Here is a 21,438-nt window from a genome sequence, read left to right on the forward strand (position 1 = left end):
AACCTCTTTATCCCCAACATCCAATACCAACAGAGGTGCTCAGCGCTGTCAGCACCAAAGACCGTCTTTGCACTCATACCTTTATGTCAACAGCTATTTCTTCATCTGTTTGAAACAGCGCAGACAAAATTAAGTAAAAGTCGGGCTGTACATTGCGGGGAGCAGTTTACTCCATAGAAGGACTGTGCAGGGACTGTGCCAACAGTTTCTGCAAAGCCACTTTAGAGAAGCTGTGTGTCAAGTGGACAAAAGAATGAAAAAATGAAGGAATGCTAAAAGGAGAGAGAGACAGAAGCAGTCCCTGATCAAACTCTGCTTATAGGTCAAGCAGCTCCAAAAAAAATTAATATTCATGTCCTGATTTCAAACCACTGCTCAGTTATAACTAATTGCTTTGCTGCTGTGTTGTCTGCCATTGCCCTGAACAGCTCCCATGATTTTAGATTAACAGAAAGTCTGCAAAACAAACCGAAAAAGCTTTAAAGATACTGCATAAATCATTTGCCTTTTTAAGCTAAGTGACAGATTAAATTAACTGATAACACCTCGTGGGTGGAGAAAATACGTTGCTCTAGAAAAAATGAGTACTTCTACTGTTTGCTGTAACAGCTTCTTTTACTTTTAGGGACTGACTCAGCCAGCGAAGTCAGAGCTAACACTGCAAGTCCTTCCTACCGGCTTTGGTGCTATCACTGTATGCTGCAGTGCACAGAAACAGTACAAGAAACAACCACCCCAAAAATTGCTGCTTTCCTTCATCCCACAAAAGAGTGCCAACTTCTCCACATCCCATGGACTAACTGGTCTGTGTAAATCAGAATCTGAAAAAAAATAAAAGTGAAAAGATTGCTTTTGACAATTTTCTTCGCAGTCATTTCTCTAAAGGACATTTTTTGAACTGAGAAATTCTGGTCCCCAGAGAGGTTGGATATCTCAGCAATTGTTTTCCTTCTGGTTAAGAACAGAAGTCTGAATATGCCTCAATAGCAGAAAACTGTAGGGGAAAATTCTTTTTTAATGCATTCACTTTGTCTCAAAAGATACAACAACAAATTATCGGTCCTTTAATCTTAATTTTCTAAGGGTAAGAGTTTAAAAACTGGAAACAAGATTTAAAAATTAAGAAATAAAAATATTTAGTTCTGTAAGGTATTGAGTGACTTTTTGCAGCCTAGATTCTTCCTTCCTTTTGTTTGCTTCAGAACCAAATGTGGCTGTAATTGCCACGATTTGATGGAGTTTCATGCTCAATGGGCTTGTATCTTCTCAGCAGAAAACAGTTTCAGATCTCCTGATCAGCACAATCTCCAAATAGTATTTAGAAAGACAATAGCACAAAGTATTTCAAAGGACATTAACAGTGCTCACATGGAGTGGTGCCAGAAAAGTGTCTTCGAGGATACAGCCTCGTTTACTAAATGATCCATCACACAGAGCATATTCATAGGATTAGGTTTTGTCTGAAACTTGGGGTTTGAGGTGGGTTGTTTGTTGTTCTGAGGGTTGGGGGGGAGGTGGTGGTTTTTTGGTTTTGTTTTTTTAATTCGGAGACTTCAATGAATGTTGACAGCAAGCCCTCCAAGTAGAAACAGAAACTGTTGTTAAAATATGCATTAAATCCACCATTTGCATCCTTTTACTAATAAAAGCAGGTACAGTTTTGCCTAAATAGTAACAAACGCTTCTGCTGTAATAAGAACATTATTTTCTTCAGCCTGCACAAGCACCGTGCCGGGTCAGACTCAGCTCTGCCCCAATAAGCCCATATTTTACATGTATCTGCTGTGTACATCTGTGTGCTTGTGCATGCAAAATATGACACACACCCAACAAGCAGAAGTTAGTCATTCCTTAAGATCTGTAAGATTTCTTAACAATAAACATATACAGACTACAGTGTGCTCTACCACCTTATTACAGAAGCTGTATTAAGAGACCAGAAATCTTTCAGATTCACCGAAACGCATGGCATTATTCATTCCATAACTTGTTTTACATAATTAAATAGAATAAAGATCTTATATAACGTCAACTAATATCCCCGAAGAAAAATTAGAAAAATAACTAAACCTTACAGCACAGATATGCTATACCTGGCAGTATATCCTACATACTCTTGCTCAGGAAAAAATCCTCCGTTGTTCATACTGTACAGATTTATCCTTAAAGCCAGATTCAGCTCTCTGTTACACTACTGGAAATCACAGTATTTCAACAAAGGAACCACTCTCATTTGATGCCAGCAGGCATCAAATTTGATGCCAGCAGTAGAATCTGGTCTTAAAATGTTCTATATTATGGCACTAATTCCCGCCAGTTTATTGGAACATGGAAGTACAAATTTGTAATGCCTCAGTCCATTATTTCTTGTTTCACAAGAGTAATTAGATTAAGTCAGTATCTCAAATTATGCTGGTTTCCTCTTTGTAACCTATCAAAACATATAAAAGGAGATTAAAAATTGTTATCTTACTAAAATTTGAATCAGTGATACATGACAACTACAGAAACATACAGGAAAAAGGAGATGATGGTGACTAAATCTAAGTGTACTGAACCTGATGTTGAGCTGTTTACACAGCTCTCTTCCCCGTGAAATCAAGGACAGAGGCAGATAAATGCCCAAATATATTCAGAATACTTATGTAACAGAAACTTGTCAGACAGACTTTCAGGGTTTTATTCTATTTTGATACCTGTAAAGGCTCATTCTGCAAGTGCCTGTGGCACTTACTCCATGAGTGATGAACATCTGATGAAAAGTGGCAGCAAAATAAGAATCCCTCCTGATCCTCAACTTTCCCCTATCTCAATCTCTGGAAAATTGCCAGTGTTTTAAACTGGGAGAAAGAATAGGGTAAAAAAAAAATACCCTGAATTTATCTAGTACTTTTCCACTAGGGAAGTCAAAGGACATTTTATTTATTATTTTATAAAAATAAGTAATTACTTTGGAGATGAGAATACAGAGAACACAATTATGGTCAAAAACGTTATATTCAAATTGCAAGAGTCTAAAAACGTTCCACGCAAGTTGGAACCAAATTCTCTCATTTCCCAAATATGTTTTAAGCTCTGTACAGTTGTTGCAAAACAAGGACTATTATTTAATTCCTACTAACAGTCTAAGGCTGTCAGCCTACAAAAAGCCAGAATCCAAAATGCTCCTCTTTCCTTTACTTTTGAAAAACTAAAATGCAACTTACAATACTCTACCAAATCCAAGCCTGTCGTCCCATTTTTAGCTCCAATTCCTATTTGTTCTTTCACCCTTTTCCCAAAATGGAAGACAAAATTAATTGTAATCGATTGTTTACGGGCTTGATTTTTAGACAATTAGATGGCATTGCATTATGTAAAAAAAAAAAAAAAAGAAAAGAAACCCACCGCACAAAAAATATGAATAGGTTGCAGTATTGGGCATTTGAAATTTATTATAAAATAGCATCCGTTCAGATGACTATTCTCCACAATTACATGTATCTTTGTTCTGTGCTCCTTGATGAATACAAACACCCCTTTGCTCTGCTAACTGAAACTCTCTCAGCAACAAAGCTGAACTCACCTGAAATCATGAATGCAGCAGTCACCCGTCTTTTTTCCACTTACAGAAATTTTCCTTAGAAGTTTTCTTTAGTAGCTGTGCGAACCCTTGTATTGCAAATTTAAGCCAATCGACACTAAGCTGGCTTTTCTCAGTTGCCTTCCACTGATTGATAGCTTCACAGCAATCCATAGACTCTGTCTAGATAAATCATGTAATGCACTCCTAGCAAACATCATCGTAACTGCTACTGTTGTGGGCAAATAATTTATTTTCAACCTAAACCTCACAGAAACCTAATTTCCTTCAAACAGTCTGACTGAAGCCAAAGATGCCCGAGCACGTATGACAAGCTCGAGCCAAAAGAGAGAGCATGCAAACAGAGATCTTCCACATCATTCCAAAGTCCTGTGTTCCAGTTTTGAAGCCATCAACTCAAACACAATATCAGAGTTACTGAAACACGTTATTGCCAGATCGCTCATAATTACTAGTTCCTCTTCCCCACCAAAAGCATAGCTAACTGAATGAGGGCTGTCATGGAAAGGGACTCCAATCGTACATCTGGCACTGCCAGATGATCAGGATGAGAACACAGAGCAAGCACACCCAATAGCCACCACCAGTCTCCTCTGACAGCGCTGAAGCCCAAATGCAGGCTAGCACCAAACCCACTTTATGAGAACAGCCTACCTGAGCCTTCTCTGATGCTCAGACAAACGGCTACTTGCTTCATGAGAAAGGTGACCCAGTGCTCTCCTCCCACAGCTTTGCTTGATGACCATCTCCATGGTGATACAAGCCACACTTGCTGATGCTCACACACCGCCCTGCGAACATGGGCTGGCAGAAGGGTTGCTCTTTTCCCATACAAGCATTTCTCAAGTATTAGAGCTAAGATGCTGCAATATCTCTTTTGCACCAAAAGGTGATTGTCTTTCCCTATCGCACTCCCCAGAAAGAAAATAGCCTTGCACGCATCAGCAGGAGAGTCAGCATAGTATAATTGTATTTTAGGCTTGTGGTACAGACCGCTCTGCTTTGTGGTCTTGGGAAATCAGAATAACTGCTTTCTCCGTTAGACATTCTCTGGTTTCTCTGTTGTGCCTCTGCCTTTAACAAAGATCAATGTGACATGCACAGCCCGCTAAAGTAGCAGCACATTTTTTTTGCATGCCTCCAGAACACAGCCTTGCAGATAACACTAAATTGCTGCTTAAATCCATTTTCAACCTAGGTAGATGACTGCTGCATTTAACATTATGTAAATAAATTCCGAGATAAAAAATGCTTTCAAAAATTCATAAAACAAAATGATGATGTAAGGTCATGTTGAAGATCTTTCTCTGGATGTTATTTACATGACAGACATGAAGTTCAGTGGCTGATTTAATGCACAGCAGTTATATCCTTGGACTACTGATACTAAAACACATTGGGGCTATTTTCCCACCTTAAGGGCAATTTACTGTACATGAATAATGAGTATTTTCTGGAGGCAGATAAACAGATCATCTTCCCTAGAAACACATTTAGAAAACAGCTTCCCCTTCCATCTGGCCTGGTGCCTTCCCAGCAAGGAAAAGTGGAATTTCTGAGACGTCTTCATGAATAAGCAATAAAAGACTCATGAGATGGGATAGTTTAGTAGCTTCCAAAAAGGCACATGAACTGGAGGCAGAGATAGTTCAGGCTGGGTACCTCAGTTTGCATATGATCTATTGCCTCCTCTGCTACAGGAGAAGAGAGCCAGTTCTCAGCATAAACAGCTCTCCCCATCTTACCTCAAGAAAAACCTGTCAGGAAAGAAAGACCCTAGCAAGTTTTTACTTTGGCCTTTGAAGTTCTTCCGTGGTTGACTGATGCTCACCCATACGTAACTAGAAGAAAAGACTTCCATTGTGCCGCTCTTTACACCAAGTGTATTATTCTCCAGACAAAAGCTTTCGAGTCTAACTTTTAAACACACCTCTCTTTAGGGTGTACTATTTCTAAGCCATAAAATCTTTGTTGTTCATTAAAAAAAAAATAGACAGCTTTCCCCCCTCGGGCGATCTACACTGGTTGTTAGTTTTGTGTATGACTTTTTGCAAACGGATACCACAGCCACACAGCGGTTAGCAACAGAACAGCCAGTTCTCGTCCTCAGAAATACAGTATTTTTCCCCAGCATAGCCTCTAGTGGCTTATCCAGCCCAGCTCTAAACAAGAAATACAACCATTGTAAGAACTCCCTGGTTTTAGATGAGACCTGGTGAATAATCGCTCTCCCTGAAAACATCTCCAACATCTGGCAACTTGCTGCCGTTTGCGGGGTCTGTGTGCTGGGTCAGGGTGGGGATGCAGGAGCAGGGCAGGGGGTTAAGCAATGAACATGCTCAGCACCTGCTTGCTCTCTGCCTGATTCTAATCAGTATTCTTCTGTCATGCCCAGGAATGCTAGAATTCCCCAGTTTCCTAAAAAAAAGAAATAGAAACTTTTTTCCCCTCGAGGAAAAGTGGAGGGGGAAACAACCGTCTTAGTTTAGAGTCTAACCAAATTTCATTAAAGACAACACAAGTCTTGCCATTACATTCAGTAGGTTTTTTTGAGGTTTATGAGAAATCTCACACACTTGGCACTATTAATTAGAGGAATTAGTGAGGGAGTTATTTAAAAAAAAAAACAAACACACACACACAAAACAGAGCTCACAATTTTCCTGTTCAAAAAAACAACTGTTAACAATGCCTTGAATTTTACAACTGTAACGTTTTCCTTGAAACTCTAAAAATCAGTAAAAACTACTTGTATCTAAAAACTATTTTTTTTTTTTTAAGACCCATTGACAAGTTCAAGCCAGTCTATCAACTGGAACTGACTCCTCAGCTTTTTGGCTTACAGCTTTATCTTCAAGTCACTCGACTATTGCTCTCTCTCAGGAGAAATGTCTATAAAATAAAGTACAGATTTCATTTCTTAAAAAGTTTAAAAACAAACCAAAACAGTTCATCTCTAATCAGTCCGTGTAACACAAAATCCCACCACTGAGAAATGCATTCTGTTACATAGATTTTGAGAGCCACAGTTTTAAACTATAAATACTAGCAGTATACAACAAAAGAATGTTTAAAGCATAATTCTTGTCTCCCTTTTCTGCTCAGTACATTTATTTTTACTAATGTACTTGTTAAAATAATCAAATCTAAAAAGAAATAAAAATGTTTTAAGCAGCTATCCAGAAGTTATATGTTCTCAGTGAATGCAACAGCAACAGCCAGTTCTAGAGGAGAAAACAGTCCAAGACCTACGTGCCCAGTCACAACCACATAAATTTCAAGCATCGAATATTTGCTTAGAAACAAAGTTTATTTGCATATATTATTGAATAGATTTTCCACACCACATATTTAAGAAAATTGCAGGCTATTCATGAGAAACCCAGCAAAACCAGCAACAAGTATGTATCATTAATTGCTGTACTCCAGTAAACAAATTGTGGCTCAGAGCCTCAACATAAATTGAGGTAAGATCTTTGAATTCAGAAACTTAATCCCAGATGATACTTGCTGTAAACAATAGTAATAAAACTATTAGTAATAAAAATGCTGAGTCTTGAAGTACTACATGAAAACGCACTCACCTGCTGCTCTGAGCCAGGGGTTGCAGCATTACTCTGTTCAGTTATGAAGCGCTCCACACTATCGGCCACTGGACCACAGGGCACCCACTCCTTGGCCCCTCTACAATCAACCTAGAGTTCCCCAGCTCTGCAACCCCAAAGGCTGGAAGCCCAACTGCTTTCCAAAGACAGGCTGCAATGCTTTCTAGCCACAAAGCATTCATTTTAAACCATCATTTCACCTGGATTTGCAGTTTCAACAGATGAGCTATAGCATCCGAACCTATATAACACTTGATTTCTGGATCTCAGACAGTTGGAAATACCACTGAAGGAGGAAAACATCATTGGTCCCACTTCCAACAAAAGAGAAAAAAACAAAGACAAGACACAAAGATACAAAGAGAAGATTTAGTCAGACAGGAACAGCTGACATAAGCAGATCTCGTACACTCCAGCCTCCTCCACTGCACACACTGCCAGGATGCACAGCAACAGGAGGAAAAAAAAAAAAAAAAATAAAGCATAGAAAGCAAGAAACAACAGCTTCTTCCTGCTCTGGGAGATCATGACCAAGCCACCACAGAGACCAGTAAGCAGGGAGAGGAAGCAAGCAGTCCCCATCTCAGCTAGCTCCAGACAGAGCAACATAAAGTCATTTTGAGAAACACAACCAACTCAAAACAGTTATCTTCCAAACCAAACTCAACTCTTACAGCACTAATTTTGGTATGACCATTTTTCCTTGTTTGTTTTTATTTAGAGGTATCACTTACTTACAAACACATTAAGCACCAAGATCACTCTTTCCTACTCAAAAAGGATATTAAAAAAAGCTCATTCATCCCCTCAAAAGATGCAGGATCTCACTCACCACAGCCCAGTCAGAAGACTGTTAAAGCCTCTGAAAACATGCCTTTGGCAGCCCCTTTCCTGCAGCTGCGGGAACTTCAGCAGCAAACCAGCACCAGCTGTGCAAGTCGGGGAGGAAGCCATTTAGCCAAAATCACTGGGATCTAAGGCATCTACTCAAAGAGCTGAATGTCACCAAGTGGAAAACACCACCTACAAAGTACAACTGCAACCACATCATCTCCATCTAGAGAACACAACAGTCTCGTAGAAGCTTTAAACTTCACATTAAAAAAAAATGAAAAGCACTTACAAGTCTCCCAGAAGAAGGGCAGAGGCAGAACAAGGAGCTTCCCCAGGTTGGAAAGAGGATAGCAACAGCTCCCACCTGGGCTGAGAGTCACCTGTGAACTTAGAGGTTCTGCACCCAGTCCTGGATCCCTGCGGGGCTCTCCTCGCTGTGGTGAACTCACGCTCAGAGAAGCACAATGGGCCTTTTAACTAAAGGATCTGACCCCGCAAAACTGGTTCAAGGCACCCCAAGGGCATGCCACTCCTCAAAACCCCTGAGGTTAAAACGGGAAGACTAGCACTGCAAGAAAATAAAATGCATCCAAAGGAGTTCCCCCTTTGCCATCCTGGGAAACCCGTCATTCTGCATGCCCTCCCAGTGCTGCCCAAAAATAAGTGCCAGCTGGCCTATTTCTTTAACAGAGTGACTTTTCTGCATGATAACATCCAAGATTGGAAACAGAGGAGTCCCTTCTCCACTCCATGATCACCTGGAGGATCTTTTTTTTTTTTCCCCCCTTATAAGTGTGCTTTATTTTATACTTATAACTACCATTTGCTGGATTCTGATACTAGATATATTCAGGATTTTTTAATACCCACTCTAAATTTTTGTCTCTGATTTACTCTTCCAGGGCTGACAAATCTGTTCCTGATGGCAGATTAAGATGAATATTTATGTCATCAATCATTACTCCATCTTTTCAACTGACAACGCAGAGTACAGTAACTTTGAATACCAACTTGGTTTAAATTCTTCCTTGGGCAAGTGACCTCTAAGAGTTCAGAGAAAAATCCTCTTTATGCCTGTCATAGTGTCAGGTTTGATGACCATTCGAATTAGAGATCCTGATTTCTTTCCAAAAATTTCATTTGCCGTGTTGATTAGGATGAAAGGTTGAGGGAAAGGATGCAATTTAGGGGGACAGAGCGCACCTCCCCTTGTGATACCCTTCAGCCAGGGAGGAGCCAGAAATCAAACCAAACAAGCAGAACTCTGCTTCCCATCCTGCTGGGAGGGTCTGATGGAGCAGATTGGTAACAGAGGGCCAGGGGTTTCGTTTGCCTTTTTTTGCTAAATCATGTGTTAGAAAATTTTTAAGTGCAGTTCTCTAAAACATCTCTTTTTAATTTGCTCTGCTTGTAACATTTTATTTTAACTGTGCCTGCTTGCCATGTCAGATCTCATATATACCAACAAAAATAGATGTTAAGTGGTATAAAGTCTTGTAAAGTCTGAAAAAGTGAAAGAGTTCCCTAAAATCTGAAATTTAATTAAGCTTTCATATCAGGGCCAAATTCAACCCTAAGTAACCTGCACAGCCCTGCTGAGAGCAGGGGATTGTTCAGATGTACACAACGCACAAGTCGATCTTGGGAACCTTTTTAAACATAGATGGAAAAGGAAATAATAAAAAGATACACAAAATGTCTGCTATATGCAGCCATTTTGCATTTTCACCAAGAGAAGTGAGCATCCCAAGGGCCTGCCATACTTTTCGCTGCTTGAGTCCCTGCTGGGCATGAGCTCAGCACAGGCTGACCCGAATCACCCCAGCACACACAACATGCAGTTTATGCCAGTCTCACCGCTGTTCGGAAGAGGTTGGACAAGCAGTTAGTTTTAAGGGCTTTTCAAAAGGTTACACTTTTGTTGGAAAACAAATTGTGGGTGCTAAAGCAACAGGCATTTGTGTGGTTTTCTGTATAGCTGCCAAATACTTGAGCATTTTTGCCTGATGCCGTTGATTCAAAAGGGAGCAGGTTCAATCGACTGTGCTAAACCAGAGATGAAACCACAGGGCTTTTTCCTAACTACAACATCTATTGTACAATCTTACAAATAGACTCGTAAGTTTTTTTCTTCTATTATTTTCCAGTTCTACAGAGAGTGACAATGAATATAGTTAAGCTATATACCATACATGTAATAGCTACTATAGGCAGCAAGAGAGGTTAGAGCATACAATGCCTTTTGCTGCACCACATGTATCAAAAATTTAAAGAAAAACATATAGAAAAATTTGTAGACCTCCCTCCAAAATACTGCACCATAAAGATTTGATAACTGCTCACTTAAAACATCACTCCCTGTGATAACTTTTCAGGCATTGGTGAAACTACTGGAGGTGGGTGAGTTAAATTTGCAGGATGGTAGCTATTTGAAACGATCCCTTCTTACTTGTAAATACTGTTAATCTAACTCATCATTTGCCCACACATCAGCATCAGTCCAGTCCACCAACTGCAGTAGAGTTAATCTTGATTTATACCTTGGTAAACAGAATTCCTCAGTTGGTTTTGGGTTGTTTTGTTGGTTCGGGGTTTTTTTTTTTGGGGGGAGGATGTTGGTTTTTGGTTTTGTTTCAAGTTTTATTTGAAAAAAACATACTTTGCAGGATTTCATTGCGAAAATGGGAAATACTGTCTTTCACCTCCGTTTTCACACTTCTTTAGCTAAACGTTTGCCACTTCCCTTTTTCCTGTCAAAATGCCTCCTTTCTGAAAACAATTTATTTTGCTGTTCGTGAAACTAGTGCAAACCTGACTTCCAGATAGTTTTGTGCAGGTTTTTCTCACCACTCAGTCTGACTTGAGGGGCTAGGTAGGTGTCAGAGTCCTCATCCAGCCACTGTTCTCCCTGGTTCATGCTCCAACTCTTCAGAACTTCACTCCAGATCAAACAACCAGCCCTTAGGTCAAAACAAGAAGGAAGTCCTGCCACAGCATCTTCAGTAAAAAGGGATTTTCTGTGGAAGCATTCCATGCTAGCTCTCTAGCCTGGTTTCTGCAAAACCTATCTCTATTCATCTCCACCTTTCCCTGAGCCAGTTAAAGATGTAGAGATGGAAAGCAGTTTTAATTCCATTTTGGTTACCCTGAGTATGTTGGTGGTACTGCCTTGCAGGTGGTATATGGATTAGAAATTGGTTACAGTTTTAATAAAGAGGAGAGTAATTTAGCCGGAAGAACTGTAGTTGTTATTGCTTTTCTGGGCTGGTATATGGAACAGATCCTGATTATACTGGCATGTACAATCCTACTCATTTAAATCAGGTGAATAAGATTTGACGGGCTGAATAAACTGTCCGCTTGCAGAAATGTCAGCTGCAGACAGTTTATTCCTCATACAATTCAAACCACAGTGATCTATGTGACATTATATCTGATAAAGAAATTACTACATAGTCATTTTTGGATCAGACATCCAACATGAGGCATATCATAAATACAAAAATCCTTAAGACAGGTCCTTATATGGACTTGTGCATGATATAAACATTGGTTATGTTTGGCAGAAAGTCTACATCCAGGCAACTATCCATAAAAAAAATCAAAAGGTAGTATGTATATCACTGTCCTCACCGCAGCTCTCCATGAAAAAGAACAAGTTGAGTTCATGGACTTCAAGGAAATTTGTACTTAAAATGCTTTCAAAGAATTTTAGCTATTAATCTGGGGCAAAATTACTCCTAAAGTAGTAAAGTATGCACAGGCTGATATTTTATTCAAAGATAACCAGACAAAACGAAAATAGAGTGTATTTAAGAAAGGGAATGAGAAAAAGCTATTTTAAAAAAAAAATCTGGTTTAGCCTTTTACTCTGTTGTTTGACACTACAGCAGAGGAGGCTCAACCCACGTGAAAATCAATGCGACACTAGGAAAGGCTCCCTGGCTTTACCAGGCTTCTTACTATCGTTTGTGAAGTTAATTTTTTTGCATTCAGATATGCCAGTGGAAGCAGCAGGACCTGGATCTAATGCTCACATACCCTGCAATTCAGATGAAACTTCATATCATAATTACAAGCCAACGTAACACATTCAGATTGCATAGCCTCTTCTACCGAGGATGTGGTTGAATATATTTTACTATCGCTGAAATAAGTATAGCTTTCTGTAAAGCAACAAGGAACTGATTATTCCCAAGGACTCTTGCTTGCTTTTCAGCACAGCCTGGCCGATATAACTTCCCCCCTTTTTTGAGGAGGGGCACTACAACTATCCTCTCCGATGCAAGAGAGGTCTATAAAATCAAAACCGAAGAAAATGCACAAAGAAATGCTTCAAGCTCGTTTGCGTCTGCTTTATACTGAGAGCCCAATCTGGAGAACTGGTTGGCTTTTCAAACTCCCTTTCTTTTAGTGGCAGCCCTGGACCATTTATCTCCTATATGATTTGGTATTTAAAAAAAAACCTTTTTTTTCTTTAGACTACATTCATCAAAACGATTACATGCAATAAAATTGGTTTCATTAAAATTCAGTGAAATAACACATATTTTACCTGTTGTAATAGTAACGTTTCAGTGCATTGTATACTAAAAATAAAACAATTCAAACAAAAACAAATCTAATAATGTCAAACAAAAATCCCCCACAAAACCGTAAGAACATACAGTGCATACATCCAACAGACCATGCAAAATAAGGATTCCATTCAAATTTCACATCTCATTAAAGACAATTTGGCCATTAATCCATAGGGGTTTAGAAGCAAAGGATTTTCCAAGACAGATAAACTGAAACGATCCTCCTTTGATCTCTGAGGTTAAGAATCAGTGACAATGGAAGATGAACAACAAGGGGCAGAACTACTGGTCTTTTTATTTGCCACAATGGCATCAGCAAACAACTACTTAATCAATATTTGGCCAGGGACACTGAAAACTTCCTTTTCAAATTATAATTCCTAGTTGTAAAACAACTGCAGGGCAACCAGCAAGATAAGACATTAAACTGACTGCTTAATTGCCTTTTACTGTCTTACTAGTTATATATGCACATTCTTAATAGTTTGTGAATCTTTATTTACTAGGATGAATAAATGACCTGTCGACAATTACATCAAATCCACTAACTAAATAATCTTGGCACATGACACACGTTAACCCTAATGTGTCCTCAGTGAGTTTTAATTTCATTACGTTTCACTTTTTTTTTCTAGGCAGTGATTTAAACTGAATTAGTTTAACAGCATGGGGCAGAAGTACTCCAGGGCAAGCAAAGTAAAATACACACTATGCTAAACAAGGTCTTGCAGTGAATTACGTTATTGAATATCATTTTTATTAGCCAGAGAGCTCAGCGTTTGGCGAACACTTGGAAGTATCCTGCACTTTTATTTATATATTTTGTTCTTTCTCTAGCCACATGTGTTTGTTACGTAGGATTTAAAGTGACATTTACATGGAGAAATTCACGTTGACTGGCTTGCTCTGATTTATTGCTTTGCGTTTCACTCAATTTCTTCTTAAATTAACCAGAGAGCACTTTGTAGTTCTGGTTCATTTCCCCATGCAGTTTTATTACACAGCCCTGGGGACTCGTGATAATTTATCACTATCAACTTTATTGGCTTCCCTCTTCTAAACCCAGTTCCAACCCTTATCAATAAGTAAACCTAATAACAAACTAAACCTTCCCCAAGTAAGTCTTAGATAAAAGCATCATCTTTGACTGATACAACAGAGAATTACCATTCAAAATCAGACCCAGAAAATAATCTTTTAAGGATTTCATCAGCATCAAGTTTTACTTTCAGCATTCTTTTTTTTTTTTTGTCTAATTAAAATCTCTGTCTGTCTGTCTGCTGATACCATCGCTACCTTTGTGTTAACACAGATAGAGAGATCCTTGCCCTCGATGAGAGTTTTGCCAAAGACTTTCACTTGGGATTAGAGTCACACTCTTGTTCAGTGGGTAGTTTCTATTAACAGAATAGAACAAATTTGAGCCCCATTCCTGCCTGCTCCAACCCACGTGAGTAACTTTACACACATGAATGGGCCCTTTGAGTGGGACTCCTTGCCGTTACCAGCATATGATAGTGTTTGCAGAATTGGAGGTCTGATACCCGATCCAGTAAACCCATCTCACATCCTAAACTTGAGGATTTCCCCCAGAGCTGCAGTTGCTCAGCGCATTACAGAGCTGATTTCAAGAAGAGCCTGATCCTTACCATGGTAAATTCCTGCTGACGTCAAGGATTTTTACAATTGTAGGAGAATCCAAAAAGCCAAAGATAAAAATCACATTTTTGGAGCAAGTCCTAGGCACAACGAAGTCGACTGACCATGTTTCTTGCCTCAGCCTTTCCAGAATGACACTGTGTGAGTCTAATGGATTATTAAGACTTTCAGAGCAACCAAATCAGATGCAAACTTGGGTACAAATTCAAGTAAATCAACTGCTGTGTGTGAAGCAATCCTGATATTTGCTAAAATAACATTTGCCTTTGCGCTAGATGCACGCATGCAGAAGGACTGGAAAGGATGGCCACAGCAGTTCTGTTTGAATAGGTTCCGGCTCTTTTTAAAGTAAGGAAAGTCTTCCTAAGATGGCAAAACATACACACCCATTAGTGAAATCATGATTTCCAGAAAGAAATACGATATGTCCATATATTATCTCAGACAGCCACTGCTAGGCTGAGTAATATCCTTTCTTCCCCCAGCTGGAAGTATTACTACTGCTTAGTAAGGCGATTAGCGTGCAGTTAGTCTGACAATTAGCATTCTTCTCAAAGTCCCCCAGCTCGCTCTCAAGACAGGAGAGCACGGGCTGCTCCTGGCATCTCTGGAGCAGCAAACTCCACTCTGAAGTCACTCAAAACACAAACATTTAGCACCTTTCTGAAAATGTTGAGCATGCTGGGACATCACGCTCTCACTTGTTGGTGAATTATTGATTGCTGAGGTCATCAGTTACTATTTTTAGCTCAGAATAATGATTTGGAAGTGGGAGCCTGGCCCAGAGCCCCACAGCGACAGCAGGTCAGGCAGAAGAAACAAAGCTCAGAGTTATAGTCCAGGTAAAAGATACTTCGTCACCTATTTCAATTTGCACTTGTGCAGCACCTGGCTTTTCTAATTAGGACTGGATTCTCTCACACGATTGAGATAGGAGGAAAGAAAGGCAAAAAGACAGAAAATACTGTTAGTGCTATCTGCCTTGAGCCAAATCCTGGAGTCACTAGGGAGTTTTTCTTAATTAAACGCTATTTTCTTGTCAGCTCTGAGAGCCTCAGAAAATAAATTCTGTTCAAGTTACACAAGCAGATTTTTAAGACCTGCTAGTGACCAAATATGTAAAGTACTCTATGAAATTCCAGACTCAAGATGATAATTGCCTGCAGTCACAGTCATCACGTTTCATTCAGTAAGTGAATCTTTACTGGGAACATTAAGTAAGGGAACACATTGTGCTTCTCAGCCGTAAGACGTAACAGTATTTCACACAACGGGTAAGTCCTGTTACCACTGCGCCCTCGGACAGGACACTGGAGCAAAATCACAACAAGTCCTGCATCAGAAAATCACAACCAAAATCTAACGCAGCATCTGCCTCGTCCCATGCTCTGGCCGCTAACCCTACTGTCTACGATGCAGAAATGAATGGGATGACTCAAAGTGATATCTGGTGCCTGCATGTTAATCCTGTCCCTTAATAAACTGCCTTTATTAGTTTAACAACCTAAAAATAACTGACTGCATGATACTGACCAACCCCAATCAAAACATCTGCAAGCCTATCTAGCCCGAGCTACCCTTTAGATCATGTGCCACCACTTCAAAGCCTGTGCATCAAGTCAGTAATTGTAACATTGCATCTAAATATTTAAGCTAGGGGCTGGTAGTCGCGTGTCCCGTTTACAGTCAGCATCTGTCCTCTAATTCCATTACAGTACAAAGCAAAAATGTTTCCCAAAACTTGCAAACAGGAAAAGCATCACACAGCTAGAGAAGCAGCAGCAGCAGCAGCAGCTTGAACTTTCTGGCTGCTGAGCAAGGCTTTTGTGCTAAGGTCCTTCTCCCCCCCGCCTTCAAACTCCCCACATACACACACAAAAATAGGGGTGGTGCCGAAATTGTATTAATGTGAGCCTGAGGCACACAGAAAAAAAGAAAAGAGGAAGGGGAGGGAGAAGGGGGAAGGGTTTGGTCCAAGATGAAAGTAAGAAGGAAATAAAGGAGGCAATTTAGTCTGCTGTAGCCTGAATTGCTCTCAGTACAGCCAAGGGTAGAGGCTGGGGATGAGTAGGGCCCTTTTTGGACGGGTGCACATGACTGGGGGAGGATACGCCAGGACAGGGCCCGGGGGCCAATTCCGCCGGCTGGGAACAGAGGCCCCCTTTGAGGCTGGACGGGGGGGTCCCGGCCCCCACCCCAGTCCGCGCCGCCCGCTCGCAGCGGGCCGGAGGACCAGCTCTACGCCCCATCAATTGAGCACCGAAAGCCACCGGTTTCTGCCAGAAAACAACAGCTATCTTATGAAGCAGGGAGTTATCAGATTAGTCAGCAAACCATGCTGCCCATAGCTCCCACTAAAGGTACAAGTGACTCCCTCTTCTGTAGCGGTTGTGCTAAAAATATGTTCCAATGTGCCATATAAAGGCACAAAAGTTTCCCTTTCATGTTCTTTATTTATGGCTTATGCCTTTAAGAAAAATATATCATGCCTGCAGAAATACAGATATGCTGTTATAGAATTACAAGCTTCCTGGTAAGCACTGAGACAAACAAGATTTCGTTTAAATATATATCCAAAATTGGGGTAGAGGGTGACACTGACTGAAATGCCAAAATACAGGAAAGCAGGCTGCACGCGTGGCATCTGTAAACACCACCGAGAGAACAGGATTTAAGTGTCAGTAAACAGAGGCTGAAATAGTAATACAGCGTCTCCCTGCACCAACACTCCTGCTACTGAGATACCTCAAGGCCCTGAGACCAGAGCTGTGAAAACTACTCAAAATATTAAAAGACTCCAAAATACCACTTTTTTTTTTTCACTCTTGTCACACAGAGCACTCCCACAGAGAGCACTCAGTGATGAACTACTGCACGAGGGTTTTGCTGCGCGTTGCCGTTATAACCTTTGGACATACTACAAGCAACTGAAGCTTTGGAGAGGGCATCTGAGACACCCTGTCAGCGGGCACCCTCTGCCACACCAGGCCGCGCAGCCAGGCTGGTGAGCACTGGCAAATACGATCCTGCAGCATCGAAATCCTCAGGAACATTGCCAGTTTTTTCAGTAAGAGAGCAGGATCTGACCTGGAGATTTTTATAGACGGGGTGAAATTGAAGCTCCTCTGCTGGCATTAGGAGTTAATGCAGAACAATTTTTTGTTGGCCGGGTATGGAAAGTAGTGGTGGGCTTAGTTTATGGTTGGGTTTTTTTCTTGCAATGAGTGCACCAGCGTGTTGTCCCTATAGTATCTTACTATCCATAAGGCATGTGTACGGTAACAAATCCTTTCTTGAGCAGGAGCTCTCTCGCACTGCAGCATCCCGGCCACTCCAGTAATAAGATTAAGCAAGAGCTTTCTAGCCAGAGAGGGGGAGCAGGCATTGCTGCGGGGAAGAGTGCACTCTCCCTCCAACTGCCAGACCTTTCCAGGCCCTGTCACAGGACAGACAGGATTATCAAGCTGCCATTTGCACAGAACTGCCCGGCCACGTTCATCCAGCAAAAACCCATGTGCACAAGGACAGGACAGGGCTGTGCCGCCCCTTTTAGTCAAGGGGTATTTTGCCACTGTCTGAACTCAGAAGAAGCAAAGTAGGACACTTGCATCCACAGACAGTGAAGGAGAAGGTACATCGGAGGGCAGAACGCAACCTCCTTGTACGACCATGCCAGGGAGCATGAGCGAGCCCCCGTTCACAGCGAGGTGCTGCCAGCCCCAGTGCTTTTCCTGCAAGTCGTGGGGCTCCCCCAGCCTGGAGAGCAGCAGCCGCATGCCCTGACACTGTTCTACAGTAGATCAGAAGCCCTACTTTAAAGAGCAGAGTCAAAGAACAGGAAGAGTGTTTCAAAGAGAAGCAGAGGGGTGGGTTATATTGATAATTTTTTTCTTTTGCTGTCTCTATTAATTACTCTGTGTTCCAAAGCGCAGGGATATTATCAAGGCTTCCTATCTGCCGTTTTTAATCTCTGCTAAGAAAGTGAGGAAGGCAGAAAAGATAGATATTTTAACAACTAGGGCACTGAGTTTAGCTATTTTTCCCTTGGTGCACACTCCTCTCAGAACAGTTCTGTGTTGCAGGAGGTACAGGGGAAAACTCTGGACCCATCATACAGGCTCAGCTAGACTGGGCAATCAGGCTGTGCCTTCTTGCCTTCAAATCTCTTACTTCGTTAGCATCTTCTGCGTGTTTGTATTACACACATCCACACAAACACAGACACACAGAAGATGAGAACTGCCTGAAAACTTTAATGACCAAATCGAAAACTAAGTTTTGGGAGTATTTTAGAGTGTGTTCCTATACAACAAGGAGATATACTACTTTTAAAGAACAGGTTTCAGTTGTCCTTCTTGAATGACACTCAGCATCTCTAGACGTCTAGAAATGCTAGAAACATTTTCTAGGTAAAAACAGCTACTTTATCCATGGTGGAGAGTCCATAAAACTGTGTAGAGCATCAGCTATTAGGGGCTCATTGAATAATTCATCCCTCATTGCAAGCCCATAATGTCTTTTCTCGGCCTTTTGTGGGGCTGTTTTCTCTTCTTTTCTCCTTGAATTATAAAAAGGTTGCCTTCTTTTGTTCACATCAAGCTGCTGCTAGCTGAAGCTTTGTCTGCGCAAAGCCAAAGTGTGAGTTTCAATGGACTCCCCCTTCTTTGTTTTCCAAGTTCATCTCCAAGTGTAGATTGTGTATAGAAGGCCTTCTTTGTAAAAGCTGGAAAAGTTGTACAAATGTTTGACCAGCTCATTTGGTACTTTTGTCTCGCCTTCTCCAGTGCCTGTGCATGTGCTGGGCAGCCACTTCCACGCACAGGCCGCCCAGCCAAGCCCTTGCCTGCCCCTCCGCTCTGGCCCAGCCGCAGAGCTGGGCACAACCCCAGCGAGGGCAGCAGCTGCCCCCCGGAGCAGCCCTTCACCTCCGCCTTGTTCAGGTTGCAACCTCCTCGCAGCCCCTGACCAACCACCAACACAAGCTTTTCCTAGCAGTTCTAAGAGGAGAAGAAATGAAACGTGTTGCTTCTTGCCCTGCCCATGCAGAGACTCCAGGCTCTGCAGCCTTTGGCTACGACCACCCCTTCAGTGCAGCTGAGGCCTTTTGCTCGGCTTGGCCTGGGAAAGCAGCCCCTGCTGCAGTCGTGCTGGGGGCTCTGTGGCAGGTTCCAGCCCTCCCTGCTCCCTGGCCCTCGTCCCTGCTATTGAAAGCCAAAGTGGTGAAGTGGTGGTGACCCCATCTTTGCCCCCACCTCCGCACCATCCCCACACGCTGCAGGGTTGCTCTGGTGGGGGAACAGGATGAGATGGGATGGGATGTAGCAGCCGCCTCATCAGGGCTAGCTCCTCATCCTACACCTCCCACTGCACTGGCCCCAATATGACCTCCAGGAGAAGGGAAGGGAAGAGGGAGAGTGATACCCACCAGTACCCTGGGCTGGCACAGGCTCATCCCAGGGCTTCGCAGAGAGCAGGGGGAAATGGGACTTTACCTCTTTCGCTGAGAATGCCGTCGATGCTGTGCTTGGCCTTCTTGTCACCTTCCTCCACCTCCTTCCTCTCCAGCTCAGCCTCCTCTTCCTCACCTTTCCCAAACTTGCTCCGCAGGATGCGGCTGATGGAGCTCACTTTGGGGGGAGTGCAGAGCTGTGACCAGGCTCGTTCCCAGCAGACCCCGCGGTGACCAGGCCAGGCAGGGGAGCTGAGCCCCGCTGCAGTGCCGCTGCCCCGTGCTCCCCCCCCAGCTGCTACCAGTTGGGGCTTTCGGGGGAGCAGCTGCCCACTCCCGCCCCTGCGGAAGTTTTCACAGGACACTGTCCTGCACCGCGCGCCAGCACTGGCCCAGCAAGTATTTTTTTTCCCGAGCCCGGGCAGTGGGCGATGAGAAAAGCCCAGGGACACCCGCACAAATACCGCACCGGCTCCGCGTGCCCCCCATGCAAACAACGCACCGGCACAGGGAACTGCCCCCCGCCTCCTGCTTCCCATCTCCGGGTCTCCGGCCAGCAGCAGCAGCCCGTCGGGGAAGCCGGGGGGAGGAGAAGGGAAAGGGGACGCAGTTGTGATTTAATTGAAAACACCCCGCCGAGTGCAGGAATCCTCTCGGGACGCGTCTGCCGGTACCAGCGTGCTAACGCCGACCGCTTCATGGGCACCAGCCCGGCTCGGGGCTCTGCTCCCGCTGGGTACGGGGCTCACCTCGCGCATCGCGCTGCCCTCCCCGTAAGGACCTCGGCCCTCCGGGACGTGTCTGAGCCCCCCCGCTGCCCGGGCGGCGCCCCGTACCTGACGGCACCGTGTTGCGGTCACACACCCCGTCCTTCAGCAGCTTGTCTCGGATCTCCCAGCTGAACATGCCCGCATTTTCCCGCTTGTATTCCTCGATTTTCTTCTCAACATCCGGCGTCGTCACCTGCTTCAGTAAATACAAGGCGAGCGGGCACAGTCTGCAGGGCCGGGCTCGGCCGCGGGAGCCCGGGCTGCCGCCGCCGGGACCCCCGGCGCGGCCGGAGCTTCCCCGTCGCCGCCGCGCCGGCAGCCGACACCGGCCCCGCTTAAAAACTCCGTTATGAGACATCTCGAAAACGGGCAGGTTAAAATCGGAAGGGACATAATAAGTAACGACGGGCCCGCGTAAGGCAAGCACACCCCGGGTTAAACGAAACTTCCAAACAAATCCTCCGGGGTTATACAGGAAGGTGGGATCGAGCCCTTGGCAAGGAAAACCCCGAATTAGGCAGCACCGGCTGCCGTGCGGCCGAGAGAAAATCCCGGAGAAATTCTGGTTCGCGATTAGAGGAGAACTCCGTGTGAGCGAAGCTCTAAGTCAGTAAAGTTTCGGTTGAACAAAGTTAGCAGCGGCAAATAAAAAGTCGCCTAATAAAAACGCCGAGAGGTCCGAGTACCAAAAGTTTTTTTCGATGGCCTCGTGATTTTAAAATAAAGCCGAATTCAAACAAAAGAAAGGTCTCCCGGCTGGGAACAGCCTTTCATTCGGGTAACATGCTTATTGAAACGTATCTCTAGTCCTAACACCGAAAGGGAAAGTTCAGGCATTGGTACTTTAGAAGCAATAAAGGGGAAAAAATCTAGTAGGCAAATTCCAGCAGAAACTCCAGCCTTTACTTCGTTTTTGTGGAAAAGAAAAGCTATCGGAGGAGGAGGCGGCTAATCTTGA

The 21,438-nt window shown here is 43.0% G+C and overlaps 1 protein-coding gene across 3 annotated transcripts in view; it reads right to left on the reverse strand.

The window, feature by feature from the left end:
* PAX3 (paired box 3) overlaps nt 1-21,438 on the reverse strand; it is an 80,819-nt gene that overhangs the window by 57,399 nt on the left and 1,982 nt on the right. For 2 of the 3 annotated variants that reach the window (XM_086618115.1, XM_086618112.1), the window contains exons 3-4: nt 20,547-20,676; nt 19,754-19,888 (exon numbers count right to left, since the gene is read on the reverse strand). In XM_086618115.1, coding sequence (XP_086474241.1) covers nt 19,754-19,888; nt 20,547-20,676 — 265 coding nt within the window. The remainder of the gene's footprint in view (nt 1-19,753; nt 19,889-20,546; nt 20,677-21,438) is intronic. The other variant, XM_086618113.1, reaches the window with a different exon arrangement.

This window comes from Tauraco erythrolophus, chromosome 11, assembly GCF_009769465.1.
Source record: "Tauraco erythrolophus isolate bTauEry1 chromosome 11, bTauEry1.pri, whole genome shotgun sequence".
In the NCBI taxonomy this organism is placed as follows: Eukaryota; Metazoa; Chordata; class Aves; order Musophagiformes; family Musophagidae; genus Tauraco; species Tauraco erythrolophus.